The sequence below is a fragment of the Canis lupus genome, chromosome 25, assembly GCF_048164855.1.
Source record: "Canis lupus baileyi chromosome 25, mCanLup2.hap1, whole genome shotgun sequence".
NCBI lineage: Eukaryota > Metazoa > Chordata > Mammalia > Carnivora > Canidae > Canis > Canis lupus.
Window position 1 is genome coordinate 21954676 of NC_132862.1, and position 24911 is coordinate 21979586.

The 24911-nt window shown below is 35.3% G+C and overlaps 1 protein-coding gene and 1 long non-coding RNA gene across 2 annotated transcripts in view; both read left to right on the forward strand.

Annotated features, from left to right (window-relative positions):
* The window catches only part of LOC140617350 (uncharacterized), a 174507-nt gene that overhangs the window by 125805 nt on the left and 23791 nt on the right, over positions 1-24911 (forward strand). The window lies entirely within an intron of this gene.
* Positions 11492-11917, forward strand: LOC140616842 (large ribosomal subunit protein eL42-like). The gene has a single exon (XM_072797557.1). It carries the CDS (start codon positions 11517-11519, stop codon positions 11835-11837), a length of 321 nt encoding a protein of 106 aa, XP_072653658.1. The 5' UTR covers positions 11492-11516; the 3' UTR covers positions 11838-11917.

Consider the following 24911-nt stretch of genomic DNA (forward strand, 5'->3'; position numbering starts at 1 on the left):
GTGATCTGACTTAGACCAGAGGATCCCTTAGCTTTTCTTTTAGCCTTCAGAATAGTCTACTGTGATAGTGGCTGGTATTTCAAGTTGGATTAGAATAAATTTATTTTAAGAATAAATTCATCTTTATAAAGAGAAAAAATTCTGCAATTTGGTGATAATGATACATTTATTTTTGGCTCCTGGGCTTCAAATTGATATGGACCTGAATCATATAGAAATTATAGTATGCAAATGAAATAGTTGAGATGATAGAGTTTCCTTTCATTATATTAAAATTAATGCTATCAGAGGATACTGCATGTTAAGTCAGGAGAAAATATTCTCAAATGAATACTGGATTTCATGTTAGAACATCTAAAATCATCATTGGTATGATGGGATTTTGACTGGGAACTTCTTGTGATAAAATGGTTACTCCCTCCCCTCAATCCCTTTCTCTCTCTCTCTCTCTCTCTCTTAAGAGATTACTAGTTCTTAATTTAGTAATATTTTTATGCTGTTCCTGATAGGAGGTCATCAAAATAGTGGAATTTCTTAGTCAGTTATAATGTTAAAAGTACAGTTATCTCACTTTGTATTTATGAAGGAGAAGAAGCCAAAAAAAAAAAAAAAAAAGGAAGAAAGATAGTGTGAAAACATGAGCTCTTAAAATATGGAGAATGATTAAAGTACTCTTAGAAATGGCCAGATTTATAGCCTGAAAGACTGAAGCCTCCATTTATTCACAGAAGAGGCACGGAGGAGTTATCTCCACTGTAGTGACTCATCCCCTAAGCTGGAAGGTTCGCCCACAAATGAGAGGGTAATTTAGTTTCTAGGACAGTTCAGTCTTCTTGTTCAGTTTACTTACAAAGGTGCTAATTAGGGGAAATTGTTATGGTGTTATTTTTTCACTTTAACATCTGTTCCCCGTGAGCTGGACACAGAGAATTAAGTTGTTTTGTAGAAGCAGCCAGGCAAGTTGGATGGCAGTGATTCTGTCATTGTCATAAGAGGTTAGAGTATAAAGCAGAGGCCTGGGTGTGATAGGATCAGAACCCTGTAAATCCATGGCCTTCCTACATCCAGTTAAATAAACTCTCCATGCTAAGATTAGAAACCACAGCAGCCACTGCTGTAAAAAACAGCTTTTGCACAAAAGAGTTAGAGATGAGTAAAAAGAATATATACAGTTTTACTTTTTTTCATAAAAAATATACTAATATTTGTACCTGGCATTATTCTAACTACTTGACATGTATTAACTCATTTAATCCTAATACAAGTATCATATATAAGGTAGATATTATCCTCATTTTACAGAGTTCAAATAAGTACTTATAGGCAAGGAAACTGAGGCATGAAGTGGTTAAATAACAAATGACCCCTGAGTCTAGAATTCTAACTAAAGCAATCTTACAACTGAAAATAAAGTATCTGTATGTAGATATCTACATATCTACAAGCAAACATGACATATTGTATATTAGAAACTTAGTACTCTTTTATCATTTATTTAAAATTTTTTTTAAAGATTTATTTATTTGAGAGAGAGACAGTACAAGCAGGGAGAGAGGCAGATGGGAAGGGAAATAAGCAGACACCCCACTAAGTGGAGAGCCCAATGCAGAGCTGGATCCCAGAACCCTGAGATCATGACCTGAGCCAAAATCAAGTCAGATACTTAGTTGACTGAGCTACCCACCCCAGTACTCTTTTAATGAAGAGTTATCATTCAAGTTTTACCTAACAAGAAAATATTTAGACTACTTAGAATTAAAAATGTCCAGAATCCAGTACTATGATATTTTGATTCTTAGAAGAGTCTCACCTATTCTACCTGTGTTCCCAACTCCTCACTCCACATTTTATAGGACTTCAAGTGTGAACACTGATTTGAATGTTCAAACTAGGATCTAGAGAGAAGCTACTATTAAAGGTTAAAACAAACTCTTGCTTCCATGGTACATTGCCTGTCCCATGAGCTACCAAATAAATACCTAAGAGAAGCTGTAAAATAATAACTACCCAGATGATCTCTTTTCCACTAACTTTATATAAAGCTCATAAAGTGCTATTGTTGTTTTCTTTACCCATATTATAGGATACAGCTCATACAAAGGGACAGTGAAACTTAATAACTATTCACTAGCTTTGGAAAAAAAAGATATATAGAAAATCATTTGTGGCACAGAAAAAAATGCAGTCTAAAAATGTATGGGCCCTGAGTCCTTATTCAGCAAACTTGGAAATCTATAAAAATTGAAGATTTTAAGTGCTTTATAAAACTCTCCTGTAATTTATTTTCAGTTATATCTATAGGAAACTTTGCTTTGCTATTTTGCTCTTTGTTTATTTGCTGAAGAAAGTTAAATTTTACCATACTATGTTTTTTATTTGTGTCCATGTGTTGGCATTAGGAAATAATTCTTTATTGGTGTCATGTTATCAATTAACTAGAATAAAAAATCTCCTCAATTAAATTTCCAGATTCTCTTAGAAGTCCTCAGCAGGCAATTTTTCAACTTTTGAAAAATATTCTTCCTTTTTACTGATTGGAAGATATTTTAGATACTATTAATTTCCTTAGTACTACCATCACATTACATAATTCATTCCTGCCATTGCTATAGGTGGTTGCATTAGGGAAGGCTAATCTTCTATTCTAAATTTTATATGCTAAATACAGAACACTTTTGGCAGTTACATCAAAATTATTTTTCCAAAGCTTCTTTGGCATGTAACATTTAAAAAATTATAATTTTTGTATTTATTTGTTTCTCTTGTTTACTTAACCCACTGTAAGCACTCAAGACCTGTCATCAGTGTTTCTGTTCTGAGAGGCTTAGAGAGGCAATTTATTCTAGGTCATGTTATTAGTATGTGATGATAGGAGATGGTTTCTAATCTTATTCAAAAAACATGAGAACTTTGTCCAAGTACACCCTGATGCTCTGTATATATCTATTTCCCTCTAACCAGTCACAGCCCCAGCCTAAGCCAAAGGGATGAGCCATAATTGATTTAGGTATGGACATGTGATGCAATTCTGGACAAGGAAATAAGTATTATCATTCCCATTTTACAGAGCAATTAATGAGGCTCAACTGGAATCCAAGTTCCTCACCACAAGGCCAACCATTGTCTTTCTTCTACACATGGGAACATTCATAGAGAGCATGCTTATTTTATACAGCATTTAGATATTTACTTGCCATCTGCATTATCCTCCATTACTGCATAACAAATAATCCCAAAACTTTGTTATTTGCAACAACAAATATCTATTGTCTCACCCAATTTCTAAGGGTCAGGAACCCAGGAGAGGCTTTGCTGGTGGCCCTGGCTCAGGGTTTCTGAGTTTGCAGTCAAACATGGCTCAGTAAGATATTTTGAGGCAGCATCCAGAAACAGATAGAGAAAATAAAAATATATATAAGGATTTGAGTTAAAATTTCTTCTCAGTCTCCAAATTATATCAGAAATTTCATAATCTATGATACCTTAAGGGAAAAGAGAACAGTTATTATAGATATCTGTATTTGGTATTCATCATACTGTATTGTAATCATTTATATAATATATAGTAAATGATATCATTTATGATACTAATGATTCTCCCTTTAGACAAGGAGTTCTTGGGCAGCCCCAGTGGAGCAGCGGTTTAGCGCCGCCTGCAGTCTGGGGTGTGATCCTGGAGACCTGGGATCGAGTCCTGCATCGGGCTCCCTGCATGGAGTCTGCTTTTCCCTCTGCCTGTGTCTCTGCCTCTCTCTCTCCCTCTCTCTCTCTCTCTCTCTCTCTCTCTCCGAATAAATAAATAAACCTTAAAAGAAAAAAAAAAAACAAGGAGTTCTTAACACTGGCCACACATCACAATAACTTGGGGGCTTTAAAGAAATACTAATATGGGGATCTCTGGGTGGCTCAGCGGTTTTGCACCTGCCTCTGGCCCAGGGCGTGATCCTGGAGTCCCACATCAGGCTTCCTGCATGGAGCCCACATCAGGCTTCCTGCATGGAGCCTGCTTCTCCCTCTGCATGTGTCTTTCTCTCTCTCACTCTCTCTCTCTCCGTCTTGAATAAGTAAATAAAATCTTTAGAAAAATACTAATACATGGACCTCACTCCCATGTAATTGAATCTGAACCTATAGGTATGACTTCCAAGAATTAGTAGTTTTTAAAAGCTTCCTGGGGGATTCTAATATATACTTAGGATTAAGAATGACTGTTCTCTTAATTGATTTTCATCCTTTTGTTTGTTTTGGGAATCTAAGGAAAACTATGGATCCCTCTCCCTAGACAAATGTGATGTGTACATTCATGACATATTTTGTATCATTTAAAGGGATTGTACATTCCTGATTTAGGCTGTGAGCTCTTGAATGATAGATGCTCTATTTTCACATTTTTGTAGATGTATGTATTTTTTGGCATGAACCTTTCTCTGCCTTACCCGCCTCCACTTCAAGAAGTGAGAGTTTGAGTCCTGGCATAAAGACAGACATATATGTTGGTCTATAGACCAACAGAATAGAATTAATAGTTTAGAAATAAACCAAAACATGTATGGCCAATTGATTTTTTCTTTCTTTTTTTAAAATCTTTTTTGGAAAAAAAAATTCTGTATAAGCATTACAAAATGGGAACATGTTCCATTCCCTGAAATTGCACTGTGCTATTGTGTCTTTAATGTAGCTTCTTAGATATATCTTGTAAGAAGTTTTGTTAAACCATTCTGTATAAGCATTACAAAATGTGTATGTGTAGAACACATTGAAATCTCACTGTGCTGCATTTGTATTTAATGTAGCTTCTTATTGTTTTATTTTTTTTACTGAAGTATAATTAGCACTCTGTTATTTTAGTTGCATGTATACAATATAATGACTCAACAAATCCTACATTTTTCAGTGCTTACCAAGATAAGTGTACTCTTAATCCTTTTTATATATTTCTGGCAACCATCAGATTATTCTCTGTATTTGAGTCTGTCTTTTTGTTTGAATCTTCTTTTTCTTTGTTCATTTGTTTTGTTTTTTAAATTCCACGCATGAAATCATATGGTAGGGATCCCTGGGTGGCGCAGCGGTTTGGCGCCTGCCTTTGGCCGAGGGCGTGATCCTGGAGACCCGGGATCGAATCCCACGTCGGGCTCCCGGTGCGTGGAGCCTGCTTCTCCCTCTGCCTATGTCTCTGCCTCTCTCTCTCTCTGTGACTATCATAAATAAATAAAAATAAAAAAAAAAAGAAATCATATGGTATTTGTCTTTCTTGACTGACTCATTTTACTTAGCACTATACCCACTAATACATCCGTATTGCAAATGGCAAGATCTCATTCATTTTTATGGCTGAGTAATATTTCATTACATATATATAACATATATGTATAATTTATATATATAATCTCTTCCTTTATCCGTCCATTGATGGACACTTGGGTTACTTATACTTCTTGGTTATTGTAAATAATCCTGTAAGAAACATAGGAGTGCATATATCTTTTTAAATTAGTACTTTCATTTTCTTTGGGTAAATACCCAGTAGTGAGATTATTGAATCATACGGTGATTCTATCTTTAATTTTTTGAGGAACCTCCATACTGTTTCTTACAGTGGCTGTACTAGTTTGCATTCCCACCAGTTTGCATTCCCATGAGGGTTTCTTTTTCTTCACATTCTTGCCAACACTCATTATTTCTTGTGTTTTTTACTTTAGCCATTCTGACAGGTGTAAGATGATATTTCATTGTAGTTTTAATTTGCATTTCTCTGATTATTAGTGATGCTGAGCATCTTTCCATGTGTCTCTTGGCCATCTGTGTATCTTCTTTGGAAAAATGTCTATTCTGGTCCTCTGCCCATTTTTAATTAGATTATTTAATTTTTTGGTGTTTAGTTGTATATGTTCTTTATATATTTTGGATATTAACTCCTTATCAGATATATCATTTGCAAGTATCTTCTCCCATTTAGTAAATTACTTTTCTGATTTGTTGATGATTTCCTTCACTGTGTAAAAGCAATTTATTTTGGTGTAGTCTCAATAGTTTAATTTTGGTTTTGTTTCCTTTGCCTGAGGAGACATATCTAGAAAAGTGTTTCTACAGCCAATGTCACAAAAACTACTGCCAAACATAGGCCAATTGACAGTTAAGTCAAGGGTGCCAAGACAATGAAGTGGGAAAAAATAGTCTCTTCAACAAATGGTACTAGAGCAACTGGGTATCCACCTGCAAAATAATGAAAGTGTACCCCTACATCATACCATATGCAAAAATTAATGTAAAATGATATGACCTAATATATGAATTAGAACTATAAAACTCTTAAAAGCAAATGTAGGCCTAAATCTTTGTGACCTTGGATTTGGCAATATATTCTTAGATATGACACTGAAAGCAGAAAAAAAGAGAAACACAAATTGCGCTTCATCAAATTTAGAACTTTTGTTATGAAGAAAGTAATGAGACAACCTACACAATGGGAGAAAATATTTGTAAATCATACATCTGATAAGGAGTTAAAATTCAGAATATATACAAATTCTTAGACCTCAACTACAAAAAGACAAACAATACAAGTAAAACATATACAAAGTACTTGATGGTTGTTTCTCCAAAGAGGATAGACAGATGGCCAATAAACATCTGAAAAGATGCTCACCATCATTAGGCATTTTTCATTAGAAAAATGAAACTCAAAACCACAAAGAAACACCACTTCACACCCTGTAAGATGATTATAATTACGCACACACACACACACAAACTGGAGAATAACAAATGTTGACAAGGATGGGAACAAACTGAAACACTTCTGTATTGCTAATGGCAATATAAAATCGTGCAGCCCCTGTGGAAAACAGTTGTGTGGCTTCTCAACAAATTAAACATCGAATTACCATATGATTCCAGAATTCCATTCCTGGGTATATACCCTAAAGAATGGGGATTAGGTGCTCAAATACTTGTACATGGATGCTCATGGAAGCCCTGTTCACCATAGCTAAAAGGTGGAAACAACCCAAATGTCTGACCACTGACAATCAACAAATAAGGTATATAATATATATAATCCATATACAAATAAGGTATATAATATATATAATCCATATATATATATAATCCATATACTTACAGTGAAATACTATTTAGCTACAAAAAAATTATAGTATTGACATATGCTACAATGTTGATGAACCTTAAAAACATTGTGCTAAGTCAAAGAAGCCAGGCACAAAAGGTCATGTATTGTATGGTTCTATTTATGTGGAATGTCAAAAATAGGTAAATCTATATAGACAAGAGACAGATTTGTAGTTGCTGGCAGCTGGAGTGAGGCAGGAATAATAGGAGATTGCTTAATGGGTTAGAGAGTGTCTTTTGGAGTGCTAAAATGTTTTGGAACTAGATAGAGGTTGTGATTGCATAACATTGTGAATGTATTAAATGCCACCAAAATATACAATCTAAAATGATTAATTTTATGTTAGGTGAATTTCACCTTAATTTAAAAAAATAACTGAGGCAGTCCCAAGCAAACAGGGACAAGTTGGTCATTCTATTCCTTGTAGTGTGAGGAAATTTGTATAAAAATAACTGACTCTGAGTAATTCCTTGAACCTATCTAAAACACTTATTGGAACACACTAAGTGCTCAATGAATATTAGCTACTATTTAAAAATAGAAGTGAGGATTTGAGGCAGTTTATAAAAACTTTGACTTTGTATCCTCAGCCCCTTGCAGTTTCTGACACATGGTACACATTTTCTTTATGTTTATTAAATTGATCCAACTGGGAATTCTCTAGAAATATTCAAGAATGAGTTATATATCTCATCAGTTTGGTTGATGAGTGCCTCAGAGGACAATGAAATTTGGGCAATAGCTGTTATTGCATGCACTATTTCATACAAAACATTGAAAATCAATGTAATGAAACAACTGATATCACATGAAGACCCATGTTTAGCTTTCTATGAGTAATTCTGTACAATTAATAATTAGTCCTCTAGTCAAGAACCTGACTATATAATGGACTAATTAATACCTTTCTAGATTGTAAGCTTTGTCAAATTACTTATTTTAATGTTCACAGACTCTTAATCTAGGCCAGGATACATGAACAGGAGCAGTATTACTTGTTAATATGTTAGAGGGAGCATTTATATGGGAGGAGACTGTGCTAGTATTTTTAGATCTCTACTCTTATTTTTAGCACTACTGCATCCAATAATGCATTTCTGGATACTAAATTAATGAGCCTTCCACATATTATCAGCACTTTCCTCTGTGAAGCTCAAAACGTGCTGTGCACTGAGAATCATTATAGTTCTCACATGGTTACTTGTTATAAGAGGTTGAGAGGAATAATTACAGTATTTAGTTTTGTAATCTTATTTTACAAAGCAGATATTTCATGGCTCAAACAGGATCAACAATGAGGTTATTTTTAAGTGAATTTCTGCTCATGGCCACTTCTGACAGAATAAATCTACAGAATCAATCCACCGAAAGAGCATTAAATGGAATTCTTGATTTCAGTCACCCAAGCCTTTCCCCCAAATCTGTTTCCCAATGTCTGATCTTATTTGTATCAGTGCATGCCAGCCCTGGCAACCCAAATGTTTAAGGTTTCAGCCTGGGAGTCACTGTAGAGTCTTCCCTTTTCTTGTGTCACCACCCCCACTCCAGCAGCAAGCCACATCTCTTCACTCTTTACATCTCCTTGGGCCATTTGGTCCTGATGGCCACTTCTATTACCAGGACTTCTACAACAACCCCTCCAGTTTTGCTGTTGACTCCTCCAGTCCATTCTCTTTCAGACAACCAGAACAATCTTTGCAGAAGGAGAATTGGTCACTCTGGGTGTCTGTTCATGATTCCTTATTGCTCCTCACATTCTTTCTACCTCAGCAGCAATAGTGTTGGTTGTTTTCCCCTGGGAAATGCTTCCCCACCTTCCTTTAGCTATCTCCTCATTTGGCCTTGACTAAAGTAGATCTCCATTACCAATACACTCAACAGCTATTACTACCTTCCAGCTGTCATTTGTTTCTTTCATAACATTTCCAATTTTATGCTTATTTTATTATTGCTTATTTATTTGTTTGCATTCCTATCTTTAGAATGACAGTTCTATGATAGTGGAGCTGCATCTTATTGACAATGATGTCTCCAGCTTGGTCAGTAAGATTGGTCACTGCTGACAGAGTGAATGTATCTCTTTTGGGGCCTTCCCACTTCCTCTGCCTCTTCCTCCACAACCTCACCCCTCAAACCTCTGAATATTTGGTAGGTGCAGGTAAAATAATTGACAGAGCTTAAACACTGTTTTATTTATTGCAAAGTGGATTTTCTTATGTCTCTTTAACTTTTCTTTCCCCCTGATTACATTTGTGTGTGAGAAAGGTGAAAGTAAAAGGAGGTGTATGGAAGAGTTCACATATTTTCTCTCTCAATATATGAGATGTGGAAATAAACAGGGGGGAATATTTGTAGAAAATATGAAAATAAATGTTTTTGAAAACAGATTCAACTTTTGGAAACAAAATATCGTTTCTAGGACTCAATCTGATTGATTGCCATGGGCCTATTTTTTGTGAAGTAGGCCTAATAAAAGACATATCAAGGCTAAAAATTTAGGAAAAAAAGTCATAAATGTCCCCTATGGTTTCTCATAAAGTTTTCCCTTGAGTATACATTTTATGAGAAAACTCCTTTGTTTTCTGATTAAACATATAGCTTAGCTTTGATATCTTAGAATTGTTTTTATTTTTTATTAACATCAAAGGTAGTAAGATGTATACATATAGAATCTTCCTGCTGGTACAATTTTTATAACATTTTACCTACAATTTTGAAAACAAGATTGGCCTTTACTTCCTAGATAGAGGCTGATTTTACTTGGGTGATGTGGGCTATTTGTAGATTCATTCACTAATTACTTACTATACACACACACACACACACATACACACACACACACACACACATACATGCCAGGCACTGTTTGTTGATTGAGCAAGATTAACCATTATGGACTAATTTATCCACTGTCTTCTGCCATTCATTTTTTTTTTTTTTTTTAAAGATTTTATTTATTTATTCATGATAGTCACAGAGAGAGAGAGAGGCAGAGACATAGGCAGAGGGAGAAGCAGGCTCCATGCAGGGAGCCCGATGTGGGATTCGATCCAGGGTCTCCAGGATCATGCCCTGGGCCAAAGGCAGGCACCAAACCGCTGCGCCACCCAGGGATCCCTCTTCTGCCATTCAAAGCCTCTCAACAACCTCGGAAGAGTGGCTTCCATTTTATATTAAATTTGCCAGTTTAGACATGAAATTTAAACTTACATCAGTTTATTATTTATTTCTATCTCTTGACATTTTGTCCTCCTTTTTATTCTTTTACTTTCACCAGATGTAGCCCATCCCTTCACTCTGTAACGTGTCTTCCGTCCAGTCAGTTTTTTGAATACTGTTATCCAATGAAAAGCCATCTTTTAAATCACTTCCCAAAATAGACCAAGCCTCTGGAAAACTTTTGGACATCACAAAGATGGTTTAATTCTGAGGATGGATCTCCAGAAATGGCAGGATCATTTCTCAGTGGGTTCTTTGGGGGACAGCCCTATGGAAATGCTTTCCAGACAATTAACATGGAAAATCTCTCTTTGCTGGTTAATTATCCACCTTGCAATGATGCTTATGATGTTTATGTAGATCAAAGGACCTTCAAAATTTAATATGTGCTTTACGTTCTTTACTTCTGGTTCCTAAGTCATTTCTTTGAAAACACCTTGTGATCTGCTTCCCCCCTCTCACCACCTTTGTGTAAATATTACTTCTGTACTCTTTGACTTATTGTCATTCATCATGGGTCAAAACTTCACCATAAAAAAATAATAGAGCAGTTACAACAGAGTAAACAATACACGCTTTAGAACCTAGTTAACTTAAGAAAATCAGGTAGAGTACTCTTTGGCAGAGAGGGCCTTTGCAGTGTGGTAGTGGTGCACTAATGCCCTTTAGCTAGAAATATGTGTATAATACAGTGTGTTGGCTAGATCTCACTGACTAAAAATGTACCACCTAGAGTATGGGTGGGATGGGGTGGAGGAAATATATGTATGTGTGTATGTGGGTAGGTGTATGTGTGTATATCTGTATATATATATATGCATATACACATATATTTGTAATATACACATATTTTTACTTTTTATAGGAAAGCATATCAGAGATTTATAGAAATTTAGTGAAGCATCACTATTTGCAATTTTATCAAATTGGGACTGTGTGTATTACCCCAGATATTAATTTCCAGAAAATGCTTAAGTGAATGCTCCCACAAATTATAATAGGTTTAGATAGTACATTTAGTATTTCATTTCTTTCTGCAATTGAGAATGTGGAAGTTGAGATTTGTCATCCAATGGATTCTAGTGGATCTAGTGGATCTAGTGGATCTAGCCTCTCAGAATGCAGTGAAACATAGTTATTCCGTGCTGATAGCGCTCTCGCAAAGATGGTGAATGTTTCTAAAACCCGCCGGACTTTATGCAAGAAGTGTGGCAAGCACCAACCCCACAAAGTGACACAGTACAAGAAAGGCAAAGATTCTCTTTACGCCCAGGGAAAGCGGCGTTATGACCGGAAGCAGAGTGGCTATGGTGGGCAGACTAAGCCGATCTTCTGGAAAAAGGCTAAAACTACAAAGAAGATTGTGCTGAGGTTTGAATGTGTTGAGCCCAACTGCAGATCTCAGAGAATGCTGGCTATTAAGAGATGCAAGCATTTTGAACTGGGAGGAGATAAGAAGAGAAAGGGCCAAGTGATCCAGTTCTAAATTTCATATTTTGTTATGAAGACAATAAAATCTTGACATTATGTTCACTTCAAAAAAAAAAAAAAAAAGAAAGAAAGAAACATAGTTATTGTTCAATGAAACAGTTGTTTACAGTTTTAATTTACATTGCCATGTTGTTTCTCACAAATCATCTGTATGCCACCTTCTTGGTGCCATGTGGTTACTTTTAATTAAAATCTCAAAGAAGCAGAACCAGCAAAGTGTATTATCATTATTCTTCATGGTGCATTGTTGGCTAAGTCCTTAATAATAAATGTGTAACATAAAATTACACATGGTGAATATTGATAACTATCCTGTAAAGAAACTGAGATTTTTAAAAATCTGAACAAGCAATACTTCATGAAAAAAAATCTAGTTTATAAAAGGCAAATGTATCAGATAATATATTGTAATTATTAAATGAACGAACTTGTTAAAGCATGACTTGGCTATCAAATGTCATAGAATATAGCAGATTAAGCTACTTTTTTTTGAAGTCTTGCCAGATTTTTTTAAATTGAGTTTATACATTGCTTTTAACCAAGAACTCCTGTAGGCAGAGAAGAAATTAGGACTTGAAAATCCCCATCATGCTTCATTCCCTGGTGGAATTTTCAGACCTTGATTTGGTTTGTTTCATAATCAGCTTTGATGTTCAATGGCTTCTTTTATTACAAAACAGAAAATTCTTGCCTAACACAGCTCTGTTCCCTTTCTTTTTCCTGCTGTTTCTGGAGTTACGAATGGATTTAAACAAATGATTAAGTCATGCTGCAAGAGCACAGGGAACAAATGAATAACTGCAACAAGAAATTGCTAAGCTTGGGTCTGAAATCCTAGCGTTGGAGAAAGAGATGAGATCAATAATGCTCGAAAGTGTGAGTTGATGGAAAATTTGAAATAACTCCATTGGGTTTCATACTGCTATTTTATCCTTTCTCCTCACAGAACACAGGAATGATTGGATTGGTATTATGGAAAGCATTATAAAACAATTATTTGTTACTTTTAACTATGTAATATTTGGGAAATGTACAGATGCAACTGTCAATTTTTTTAATTACTGGACTAGTAATAATTAATAGATAATAATAATTATAAAGAGTACTGAAATGTAATGAGTGCAATAAAATGACTATGTGACTTTAAATTTGTTTTACGATTGATCCTACAAGTAGCAGATAAACTCTAGGTGTTACTGAACCTTCAGATCCCATTGCAAATATATTGCTACTTTTTATTTATTTCAGGAGATGGAACATCTTTTTTTTTTTTTTTAAGACTTCATTTATTTATTCATGAGAGACAGAGAGAGAGAGAGAGAGAGATAGGGACAGAGACACAGGAAGAGGGATAAGCAGGCTCCATGCAGGGAACCTGATGTGGGTCTCCATCTCAGGTTTCCAGGATCACGCCCTGGGCCAAAGGCGGCGCTAAACCGCTGAGCCACCGGAGCTGCCTGAGATGGAACATCTTAATCTTCCTCTACATATTATATTAATTTACCCCAGACTAACTCAATGTACTTTTCTCAGCAATGAAAACCAAGTTTCTCAATATAGTAACTTACCAAAATGAGAGTTTTTCTTACAATCATGAACTGGCTAAAATTCACCAAAGATATGAAAGTGATATAATTATCACCAAGTATTGCTGTAAACCCCTTTAATCAAATATTATTAGACAAAAAAAATAATTCTTTTTATTTAAGAATGATGATTTCCACTGAACTGTACACTTAAAAGTTGTTAAATGGTCAATTTTGTGTTATATTTCTTTTCCTGTAGTTGAAAAAAAGCCACAAAAAATTTGAAAAAGTATAATAATGCAATATTCAACTGGACACCACTGCCTAAGTTAAGAAGAAAATGCTACATTTACTTTTGCTGTCTGGTGAGAGTCTTTTCAAAGTCTCATCTTCTATTTTTTTCTGCATAGAGTATCCTTGTCCTGGCCTGGATTTTGCATTATCGTTCCTTTGCTATATCACTTAATCTTCCATGTCAAAGACCTTTGTAAATGAAATTTTTCTCATGTATTTTTCTGCAACAGCTTTTTGTTTAATCCTTAATTTCTGAGACCCATTCACATTATTACATGTAGCTGTACATGTATTTATTTTCACTATTATGTAATATTCAATCACATGGCTACACCATAATCTATGTATCCATTTATTGTTGATTGATATTTGAGATGCCTCTCTTTTTACCCTTTTTCTTTTCTTTTCCTGATTATTACACTAGTGTTGCTATGAGCCTCCCCACCCACCCCTCCGCCATGTACATGGACAATGGGACATTGTCCCCAATGGGACAAGGGATATATGCCCTTATGGCATATATCTAGGAGTAAAACAACTTTCTTTTTTTTCTTTCTTTCTCTTTCTTTCTTTCTTTCTTTCTTTCTTTCTTTCTTTCTTTCTTTCTTTCTTTTTTTTTTTAAAACAACTTTCTAGATAATGTCAACATGCTTTACAAAGTAGTCATATCTATTTGGCCTCCCACCAGCCTTGTGTAAGTGCTTGAGTTACTTCATATTCTCACCCAACTTGTAGTATTTTGCCAATCTGGCATATATAACATGGTAGTTCACTGAGATTTTATTTTTACCTCAATTGATTTCTATTAAGACAGTATATCTTTTTTTTGTATTGGCCATTTGTATTTACCCTTCTGTGAAGAGCCTGTTCAAGCCTTTTGTTCAGTTTTCTATTGAATTCTTTCTTTTTCTGATTCATTTGCAGAAGTTCTTTTTGTGAGTTCTGTGCATTACAAGTCTCTTCTCCCAATTTGTGACTTCTCTTTTTCACTCTTTTTTTGGTGTTTGCATCAACCATTCTTTTGCTTTCTATTATGGTTGACTTCGTGAGAGAAGGAACAAAATATTTTGTTTTCTCAATGTAGTCTATCTCTTGTCTCATAAATTATTCAGGATCTATCATCCAACAGGCTGAGTTCATTTTTTTTTTATTTTTATTTTTTTAATAATTTTATTTATGATAGTCATACAGAGAGAGAGAGAGAGAGGCAGAGACACAGGCAGAGGGAGAAGCAGGCTCCATGCACCGGGAGCCTGACGTGGGATTCGATCCCGGGTCTCCAGGATCGCGCCCTGGGCCAAAGGCAGGCGCCAAACCGCTGCGCCACCCAGGGATCCCCATTTTTTTTTTTAATCAATTGAAGGTAGCAACTACATCTCAGCATTCAACTGCATCTCATTAAGCATTTTTATGGTAGTGTTTTAGGTGTACCTGAAGCAAATAATTGTTCTATCTATTTCCTTATATCACTATACAGCATTTATTCAGTAGCCATACAACCTGACAAACATAGAGATGCTTTATTTTCTAAGATGAGAAGATGTTGCAGATGTTCAAGACCTTCACATTAAGAGCACGGCTTTGTAGTCAGACCCAGTTTCAAATACTTTGTCCTTCACTTTTCACATGTTTGAGAAGAGTTAAGATCTTGATACTTCAACTTCTTTATCTCTATATTGGCACTAACAATAGGTACTTCATAGGGTTTTTGAGTATATAAAATTACGTAATCTATTTAGAGTATGCATCATTAAAACATGCCCAATAGGGATCCCTGGGTGGCCCAGCGGTTTGGCGCCTGCCTTTGGCCCAGGGCGTGATCCTGGAGACCCAGGATCGAATCCCACATCAGGCTCTCGGTGCATGGAGCCTGCTTCTCCCTCTGCCTGTGTCTCTGCCTCTCTCTCTCTCTCTCTGTGACTATCATAAAAAAATAAATAAATAAATATTTTTAAAAAAACATGCCCAATAAATAGTAAATATTAGTGGTATTATAACTACAAAATAAATGGCTATACCAAGAATCACTGCATAGAGATACTTCTATTTTATTAAAGTATAGGAATAGAAATTTAAACTTCAGGAAAGGTCAGATTTACTACATTCAGTTCTCAGAAGTAGCACAATGAGTTCTGTAGCATCAGGGCCACAATCATAAAGTGAGACAAGGGTATGAAATGTCCTAGCCTTCTCCCTCTGTCACCAAATCCCCATTATATGTCTAGTTTAATCTAGCTGTGACAAAAAAGAAATTGAGTAATTAGGAATTTGATGACACAGAGGATGTTTTATCCCCTTAATGCAAATGGAGGACTCAGAGGCTAGATTGGAATCCTTTCCCATCTCTCTATCCATGTTGAGCTTATGGGTAGCACAGAGATCTTGTGATGTAGCTCTAAATCATAAATGAAAAATGCATTATTGCTGCCCTTAAAGAGTTTATAATCTAATTGGAAAGATAACAATCCCTATAAAACAATTGGAGCCTAATGGAGAAAGGGTAATTGTAGCTTTAATTTTAATAATTACATCCTAGAACAAGTTCATTGATACAGTTAAATCATTATTAATTGGTTATTTGTTTTGAAATTTACCTCTTATTTTTTAAAAGGTCAAATATGCTTTTAATTCAATATTGTTTCCTATCCAAATGTCATCAGTGCTGGTCCAAATTGATAGAGTGTCAGCTTCAAGTTAATTTGCTACATTTTCTTTGACTGTGTTCATTATCATTTTAAAAGTAATTCACTTGGATGATAGGAAAGGTGGATCAATTTGTGGCAGTTTAAGTGAACTAATCTGATCAAGGTTACTGACAAACAAGTAGTCATTTTCACAGACAGAGCTGAAATATTTAAACTTGTAGTTTTATACATTTCCTCCCCACTGCTTTCCCAGCTCAAGTGCAGATCTATTTTTGTCTGGGTAGTTTAAGTAAAGCATCATGTTAGTGACAGAGATGGCTCTCAAAGGGAACATGAACCTTAGCTTCCTAGTGACAGCCTGTGCTTCTCTCTCCCCTCCAGGATGCTTTCCTGCTTATCAGGGGAACAAAGACAAGTGAACATAAGCCCCACTGTGCTGCTGTGTCTTCAAAAATACCTGCGAAACAGAAATCAGGGTTTCCATTTCTGAAGCAATTGCAACAACTCTTTTGCCCAGAGGAAGGGTACAGATAAATTTGCAAAACTCTTTGGAGAGTAATTTTACATTAACATACCCAGAAAACAAAATGGCAATGACTGAAAAAAAAACAAAAAAAACAAAAGCATCTGCTATTCCTTCGTAAAATTTAGGATATATCTTTACTTACAACACATTCTAAAATAAAGCTATTATTTTCCCCAGGTGGCAAATATAGATATAAACACTCAGCTAGCAAAATTTTCCTCTCTGAGTTTATAGATTGCCTTTTTTCCAAGAATATAGTTTAGTGACGGTGTCAGCTGTCGTACTTACGCCATCACTCACGCAACAATTGAAATGATATGCTGTGTACTCGGCTAAGCTTAGGACAGGATGCTTATTGTCTAGCCAGGAAGCGAGGCTTTTGACATTCTCTTTGGCTGTTAAAGATAAAACACTTAAATATTTTTGAAAGTTCCCTGCTGAGTAAACATCTTCATGCATAGTATACTTTTGACAGTCTTCTAAATTCACTAGAGAATGTGTCTTTAAGGTTTTCATACATTCAAGTATTTTTTATGTGATCCCCTCTAAAATAAAATTATTTAGTAAAGAATTAAAGCCTACCAAAATTGAATGTGAATCTGAATTTGTTTTATACTGGAGAAATATGGAGAGGAGCTATTTATAATGATAGGCTGATCATAAAAGAATCTTAATAGAAAGACTTGTTATAATTTTCTCAAGTGATCTACCTTTAGAGTCACCATTGGAATATGTGAAGAATGGCCCAATCATTTTTTTTTTTCTTACTGAGATTTTATTGACATATCAGAGTTTTAGGTATATGGAATGGCACAATTCTGATAAAGGCAGTTGATTAGATTCCTGATCTTGTTTTTGCTCTTTCAACTCAGGAGATGATGTCACCTTTACTGTTACTTCTCTCTAGCTATCTGACCAATGTCCATCAGGTTTCTAGATAAAGAAACATTTCCAGAGGTTATGACTTCTGCCTATGGTTGGATATAAGTCAGTTATAAGCATCAGAATGTCAGAGAGCTGTCATGTTAGAAGATAAGAGATTCCAGATGCCAGGTGGCTGCTGGCTGAGTTTTCAGGGGTTTTCTATGATGCTGAGCTATAGGCACATACCATTGTCCTTCCTCACTCATTACTGGATTCTAGTTTCTTCTTCAGTACTCAGAGTATAGTGGGGGAACAATAGCATCCTTGGTACCTGGAAGTTTGTTAGAGATGCAAAATCTCAGATCCCATTCTGGGTCTACTGAATCAGAATCTGCTCTTTAACAAGATCTCTAGCTGACTTACATCCACATGAAAGTTTGAGAAGTGCTTCTTTACTATACCAAACAATCATTCTATTTGGTCTTTCCTAAGCCCCCCTTTGCCCTATTACTTTAAGCAATTCCAAATATTCTTCAGTATTCAATTTAATTATGTAACAGGTGGGACTTAATGTTAGAGTCTGCCTTTTATTTATTTTTTTTAATAGTCTGCCTTTTCTAGGTGGAATATGAACTCAGGATTAAGGAAAGACAATATAAAAACTGGGTTATTCATAAATTATGTTTTTTTACATTCTGAGTTTGTTACATTAAAAAGATATTCTTAATGGATTGGCCTACTCAAAACTACTAGCTAAATACAATAATTATTAAATTATGATAATTATAGTAATAATGTCTGTAAATGAAACAGTTAAATGAGACATTCTTTTACCTCTGAATTTCTGTATTTTGTGCTTTTATTGGTTTTATAATTGCCATCACATTGGGAAAAAATCAGTTTGATTTAAATCTGAAAAAAAATAGATGAATAGATGTCAAAGTCTTAATTAAAGTTCCTGAGGATAATGTCTTAAGCATTAAAAAAGTTTTAAAGAAAGTTTTCTTTCTTTTCTTTTGTTGAGGCTGGATGCTATGGATAAGTTATGTGTCACACACCGTCTGTGGCACAGAAGGCCTGGATTTCTTTGGGGGAATGTCACAGTTCTATTGACTCAAACCACATTCAGAATCCTGGGCAATCTCCTCCTTCCACCACCCTATAATAGCACCATTGATGGTGATACCAGCTCAAATTTCTGCAAACACATTATATTAGAAGTGCTCAATATTTTATGGAAAGAAGACAAAAAAATATTCAATAATAAGCAAATAGGAAAATTACAGTACTCTAAAACACCACAAAGGAAATTTTTTCCTGTGTGCTAATCATTGTTAATTACTTGACGTACATTGTCTCCAATAATAGGTGGGAGCCATTACTTTTACTTTAGAGTTAAAGAACTGAGGCTTAAAGAAAATTTAAAACTCTCCTAAGACTTTTTTTTTTTTTAAAGATCTATTTATTCATTTATTCAGAGAGAGAGACAGGGGCAGAGACACAGGGAGAAGCTGGCTCCACGCAGTAAGCCCGACGTGGGACTCGATCCCAGGTCTCCAGGATCACACCCTGGGCTGCAGGTGGCACTAAACCACTGCGCCACCAGGACTGCCCTCCTAAGATTATTTAAATAATATGTTATAGAGGGATGCCTGGGTGGCTCAGCGGTTTAGCACCTGTCTTAGGCTCAGGGTGTGATCCCGGAGTTTTAGGACTGAGTCCCACATCGGGCTCCCTGCAAGGAGCCTGCTTATCCCTCTGCCTATGTCTCTGCCTCTCTCATTCTCTGTGTCTCTTATGAATAAATAAATAAAATATTTAAAATAATAATAGGTTATAGAACTCACATTCAAACTAATGTCTGAATTCCCTGAAGATAGTCTCTTTAAGCTCTATGGCTCCGAACCACTTGATGTATAATAAGTAATTGCCATTTCAGGCATTAGGAAAAGACAGCTGTATATAGGTGGCCCCTATATATAGCTGCATATAGTTCAGCCCTGAACACTGAATTCTTTGGTCCTGCTGGCTAATAATAATAGGCTACTGAAGTTCTAGGTCATAGCGAGTCAGGGTCTCCAAAGGCCCTGCTTATATACTGTCCAAAAAGAGTTTGTGTTCATTTGGCTATTTGTTTTTATAGCTAACTTTTATCAGTGCTGCTATTATATTCTATTCCCTTAAGGTATTTTCTCTGTTATTGGTCACTTTCATTTTTATATTCCTCCTTCCCTTGTTATGGGGATACTCAAACTTCCATCAAACAACCAATCATCACCAACAAAAATTTTTCCCTGATTCTGATTCTCTTTCATAGTGTGGCTCCATTGTTCTATATTCCTTTGCCCTCGTCTACTTTTTCAAAGAATGGCTAAGTCACTTACTGTCTATAGATCATTATTTTTCATTCACTTTTTGAACCCATTATCATCCAGGTTTCTCTTCCATCACTCACTGAACCTAATTTAACAGTGCTTAACAAGTTTCATTATGCTGAGGTCCAGTAACCTTCTTAATGGAGGAAAATGGAAATGGAAAAAGAATACAAACTATATTTATGGAATACCTACTGTGAGCCGTTTTTATGCAGTGGATTTTATGTATATTTTCTCATCTTGCCCTCATAGTAACCCCATGGTATTTTTAATTATCAATACTATTATTATTAATTATTTAAAACTTAGAAAACACTTTCAGACCATTTAACTAAACTAAATTCGAGATCTGATTCAAACCCATGTGTATCTGACTCAAAATTTCCTTCTCTTTTAATATTCAAAGAAAGAAACGGAAGGAGGAAGAGAGACAGTGAGGAAAAGTGGAAAGAAAAAGCAGAGGAAAGGACTAGAGAGAAGTAGAGGAGAAAAGCTGAATCCAAAAATGTTTCTCTACAAGAAGCAAGAGATTCAAATTGACCATTATATTAATTTCATTGTTGCCTATTTTTTAATGTTATTGTACAGGAATACCCCAATATAGGATTAAAGCAGATCATAGAAATTGGAGGAAAAACCTAACAGTAACAAAAATGTAGTGTACTTAATGAATACCTCTGATCCTCTTAAAATTATGTGTTCTTCTGAAATGAAGGCTACCTCTAGAGTATCAACTTGCTAATACTGCCACCTTGCTCAACTTCCTGAGGTTTTATTTAAGTTGGAAAAACTAGGATATAGAGCTGATAGCGAATGAATTTACTGATCTGTGTGTGCTATTTAAATTCTCTCAGAATTATTCAAATTTCTCTGGCCTAGAAATCAGGACAGAACCTCAGGACAGATGGCTTGGTAATGAGTTTTTCACCTCTTTCAGCTGCCAAGCAATTTGGAAATTGCACTAGGCCAGGCCCCTGTCAGTTCAGTTCAGCACTTCAACTTGAAGACTAGTCTGACACCAGGAAGTTGTCATCAGCAACAGCTAATGCTTAGCAAGTGTGGCATGCCAAGTGTCATGAAAATGGAAAGAAAAGGTATTCTGTTCTGTTGCAACTTTCTAACAAGTTTGGGATTCAACTGAATGTCAATATTGAACTAGAAGTTCAACTTCTATCTCTAGACCAGACATCCTTCTCTGCTTTGGACTCAGGTATTTGATTATCTGTTGGACATTTTTACTTGGATATCATGGAAGCATCTCGAAATACATATGCTCAAAACTGAATTCTTCATATTCCCCTAGAAAACTTCTTGCTCCTTTGCTTCCTATCTTCATGAATACTATTAACATCATCCAACTATCCAGGGATTCAGATTTAGAATCCTTCTGGACTAATCCCCACCCTCCCTGAGCCACATCCAATCACTGTTGATGGTACGTCTTAAATGCCTCCTAAATCTTTTCATTTCTCTAAACTCCATTGCCATCAAGTATTTTAACTCACACTTGGGCATAGCTCTCTTACTGAAGTTCATCAACTTTTTTCCTGCCTGATCCATTTTCTCCAAGCTGCTGTGATACCCTGCTGAAAATCATTCCATGCTTTCCACTGATTGGGAAATGACGTTTGATCATCACGTAGAAGGCTGTCATTTACATTCTCAGCATCATTTCTTACCATTAGTCAGTCAGCAAATACTTCCTGAGTACCCATTGTGTGCCAGACCTTGTTTAGGCTCCAGACACATAGAATGAGCAAAACAGTCACTGGCCTTAAGAAGTTTACATACATTGGGAGCAGAACGACAACAAATGTAGAAACAAACAAATGAGAAAAATTTTAGGTACTGAAAAATACCCAGAAGGGAGATGTTTGTGGAATGTACCTTCTATACACTTTTCCTGATCCCACCCAAACTTAGATGCTTCTTGACATGTACTTCTCTGTAAGTACTACTGTCATTATAATATAGCACCCTATATTTTATTTCTTGTTTGTCTGTATTCTATGATGGATCATTATAGAAGTAAGGGCAAAGATTCTTTATAGATATTACTACTATATCCCAGTGTCTAGTTATTTCTGGCATATGTTAGATGTTTAATAAATATTTGTGAAATAAATGAATGCTACTTCTTTAGTATAAATTAATTTGATAAATTCTTATCTCAGTAAGTGAAAATAAACGGTATATAGTGAAATAAAAAACTAGGAGAAAATTTTAAAATGTAGGCCTTCTGAAGTTTATAACTGTCCAGATACTTGCAGACTAACATGAACTGTATTAAACTTTCAAACACATAAAGTGATTAAATTTATTTACTCCAAATCACAAATTACTATAGATAATGAAATTCTATGTATTACTGATTTCTTAGTTTTTCTTCTAATTTACTGAGAAAACCAAATTGAGACAGAACAATGGAAAAATGAAACATGAAAAAATATATTCTAATTAAAACACTGCAAGGAGAAAACATAGATGGCTTCTATGTCATTTTAGGTGAAGAAACAGGAAAGTGGGTGATAGGCATAATCATTTTAGGCACTGCTGTGCTAATACATTCTGTTTGTTCACCTTCTAAAGGGAAATGGGATGACCATACTATCTTCCATCTTCAGACTGTGTGGAGAAAGAACATTTTGTCTACCTGTGCTTGCCATAAAGCCAAGCAAATTACAACAAATAATATCAGTTTGAATAAAAGTTTGGGTTGGCTTTTATAACCTTTGAAAAAATATATCTTGTCCCACCCTTAAAACAAAGTATTTGGTTACAGAGTTTTCATGATTTTATTCTGTTGTAAATGAAAGAAACTTCTGGGAGATTTTGAGTTCCAAGTTCTTTAATATTTTCTTCTTAAATTCTTTCTTACAACATCCTGTGCTTTCACTGTGGTGGTTTAGGGTGTGTATCAGAGTTTCTGTTAGAAACATTTGCCTTAAAAAAAAATTGGCACAGAGAATCTGTAAGAAAAGCTGTCTTATCAATTTTTTTTCAATTTTTCTTAAAGGTGAATAGTGTTTTTTACTCACCATTCTTCCTCACCAAGCTCATTGCTTGCACATATTCCCAATGTATATACTTACAGTTTGAAATCAGTTGCTGGATTCCCAAATGAAAATAGTTGTAGACAGAATGCAGCACAGTGTTGTAGAAAAATCATGGAGTCTGGAATTAAAAACCAAGCCAGGATATTCACTCAATGATATGATGCACCCCTTCCTGTTGATCCATATTTTCATCTCCTCTCAATTCCTTTTCTAGAATTTACCTCTTGAATACCTTAGTTCCAAACCAACCAAAGACTTGTTATTTATTCATTTGCTATTACTGGTTTAACCAGCTCATTGTCTTTGTAGAAACTCTTACTTGTGTACAAACACAAGTATGTAAACCTTTACCACAAATAGAAAGCCCTCCATATACTTCTCAACTTCTCAACAATTACAATGTACCCTACCCTTTTCTGGGTTTTAATGTTATGTAGCCCACATCCCATTTCAGGGCTTAAAACATGAGTGAAAGATGGACTAATAAGAAGAATCTAGCTTGGAAAAATATCTGACTAGTGAATTCTGTGAATTTATGTAGCAGTCAGTCTTCAAGGCTCTGAAGTCTCAATTGTTTTAAAAAAGAAAAGAAAAAGTACACAGATCACAATTACCAGTAGCAACACTGAAAAACTCATAGAGCATGTCACTGGCAAAATTCCTTGGAAAGACAGTTTCCCAAATGTGGAAAATATAAAACAAAACCTTCTTTATTTATGATAAGTATTTGAATTTCTAATTCTCTGGGCCTTATAGGTTTTTATAAAAACCAAATTCAGTTTCCCTAAGGGGTGAGGAAGAACCACTTCCTATTGTGTAAAGTTATAGAATAGCAAAATTTTAAAGCCTTATAATTTGTTCCTGGAGTAGCATTATATTGTCCTCTTCTGGGTTATGCAAGTCTGCCTTGGCCCTTCAAACACAGAAACATTTTACCCTTGACACAATTTGGAATTTGGAACTGCCTGTGAAAACATGAATGACTTCATTTTTCCATTTGAAAAGTCCCTAAACACAAATTGATAAATTCTCAAAGAACTTCAGTGCAGAGTTTTCAGGCTAGCATTTTAACTGCCAAGACCTATATTCAAGTATTTGAATTGCCAGAAAAAAACACAGCTGTTAGTCTATGTCTCAGGCAATCTGTACACCATCTTTAAGGCAGGAGAGATTCCAAAATGGGCCAAAGGTTAGATGCAAGTCTTAGAAGAACAACATACAGTACTGGAAGGGCAATTACCCAAGGTCAAAAACACATAAGTCCCAACTATTAATACTAACTCAGAATATCAGAAATTCTAAATTATTCCTTATTTTAAAAGGATCCTCCACCCCCACCCCCAACCAATCAAAAAGTTACAGGCATCTACCAGCCAAAAGTTTTCTTCTAATCTTCAGTTCTACGCTTGATAAATGGTCTTGTATCTTGCTTTAGCTATTATTTAAAGAATTGTAATGGCCTAGAAACTGGCCACCTGTAGTGATTTCATGGAGTCATGGACAGAGAGTCTCATGAGGTTGGAGTAGCTGTGACAGACAGTCTCTGACATTTTCATAAACTAAATTGAATCCTTGGCACATTCTGAGCTTGTATAGCATGAGTTTCCTGCCCTGCTCCCCCTTAGCTGTATCAGTTCTACTTTAATTTCTGCCTGATGATGTGATAATAAAATGGGTCCTTTTTAAGTCAAAATTTAAGAATGATCTGAGATACAACAAACTGCACAAATATTAAAGGAATTTGTTACCAAAAATGTGAAAATCATCTTTAGATTTTCTCAGT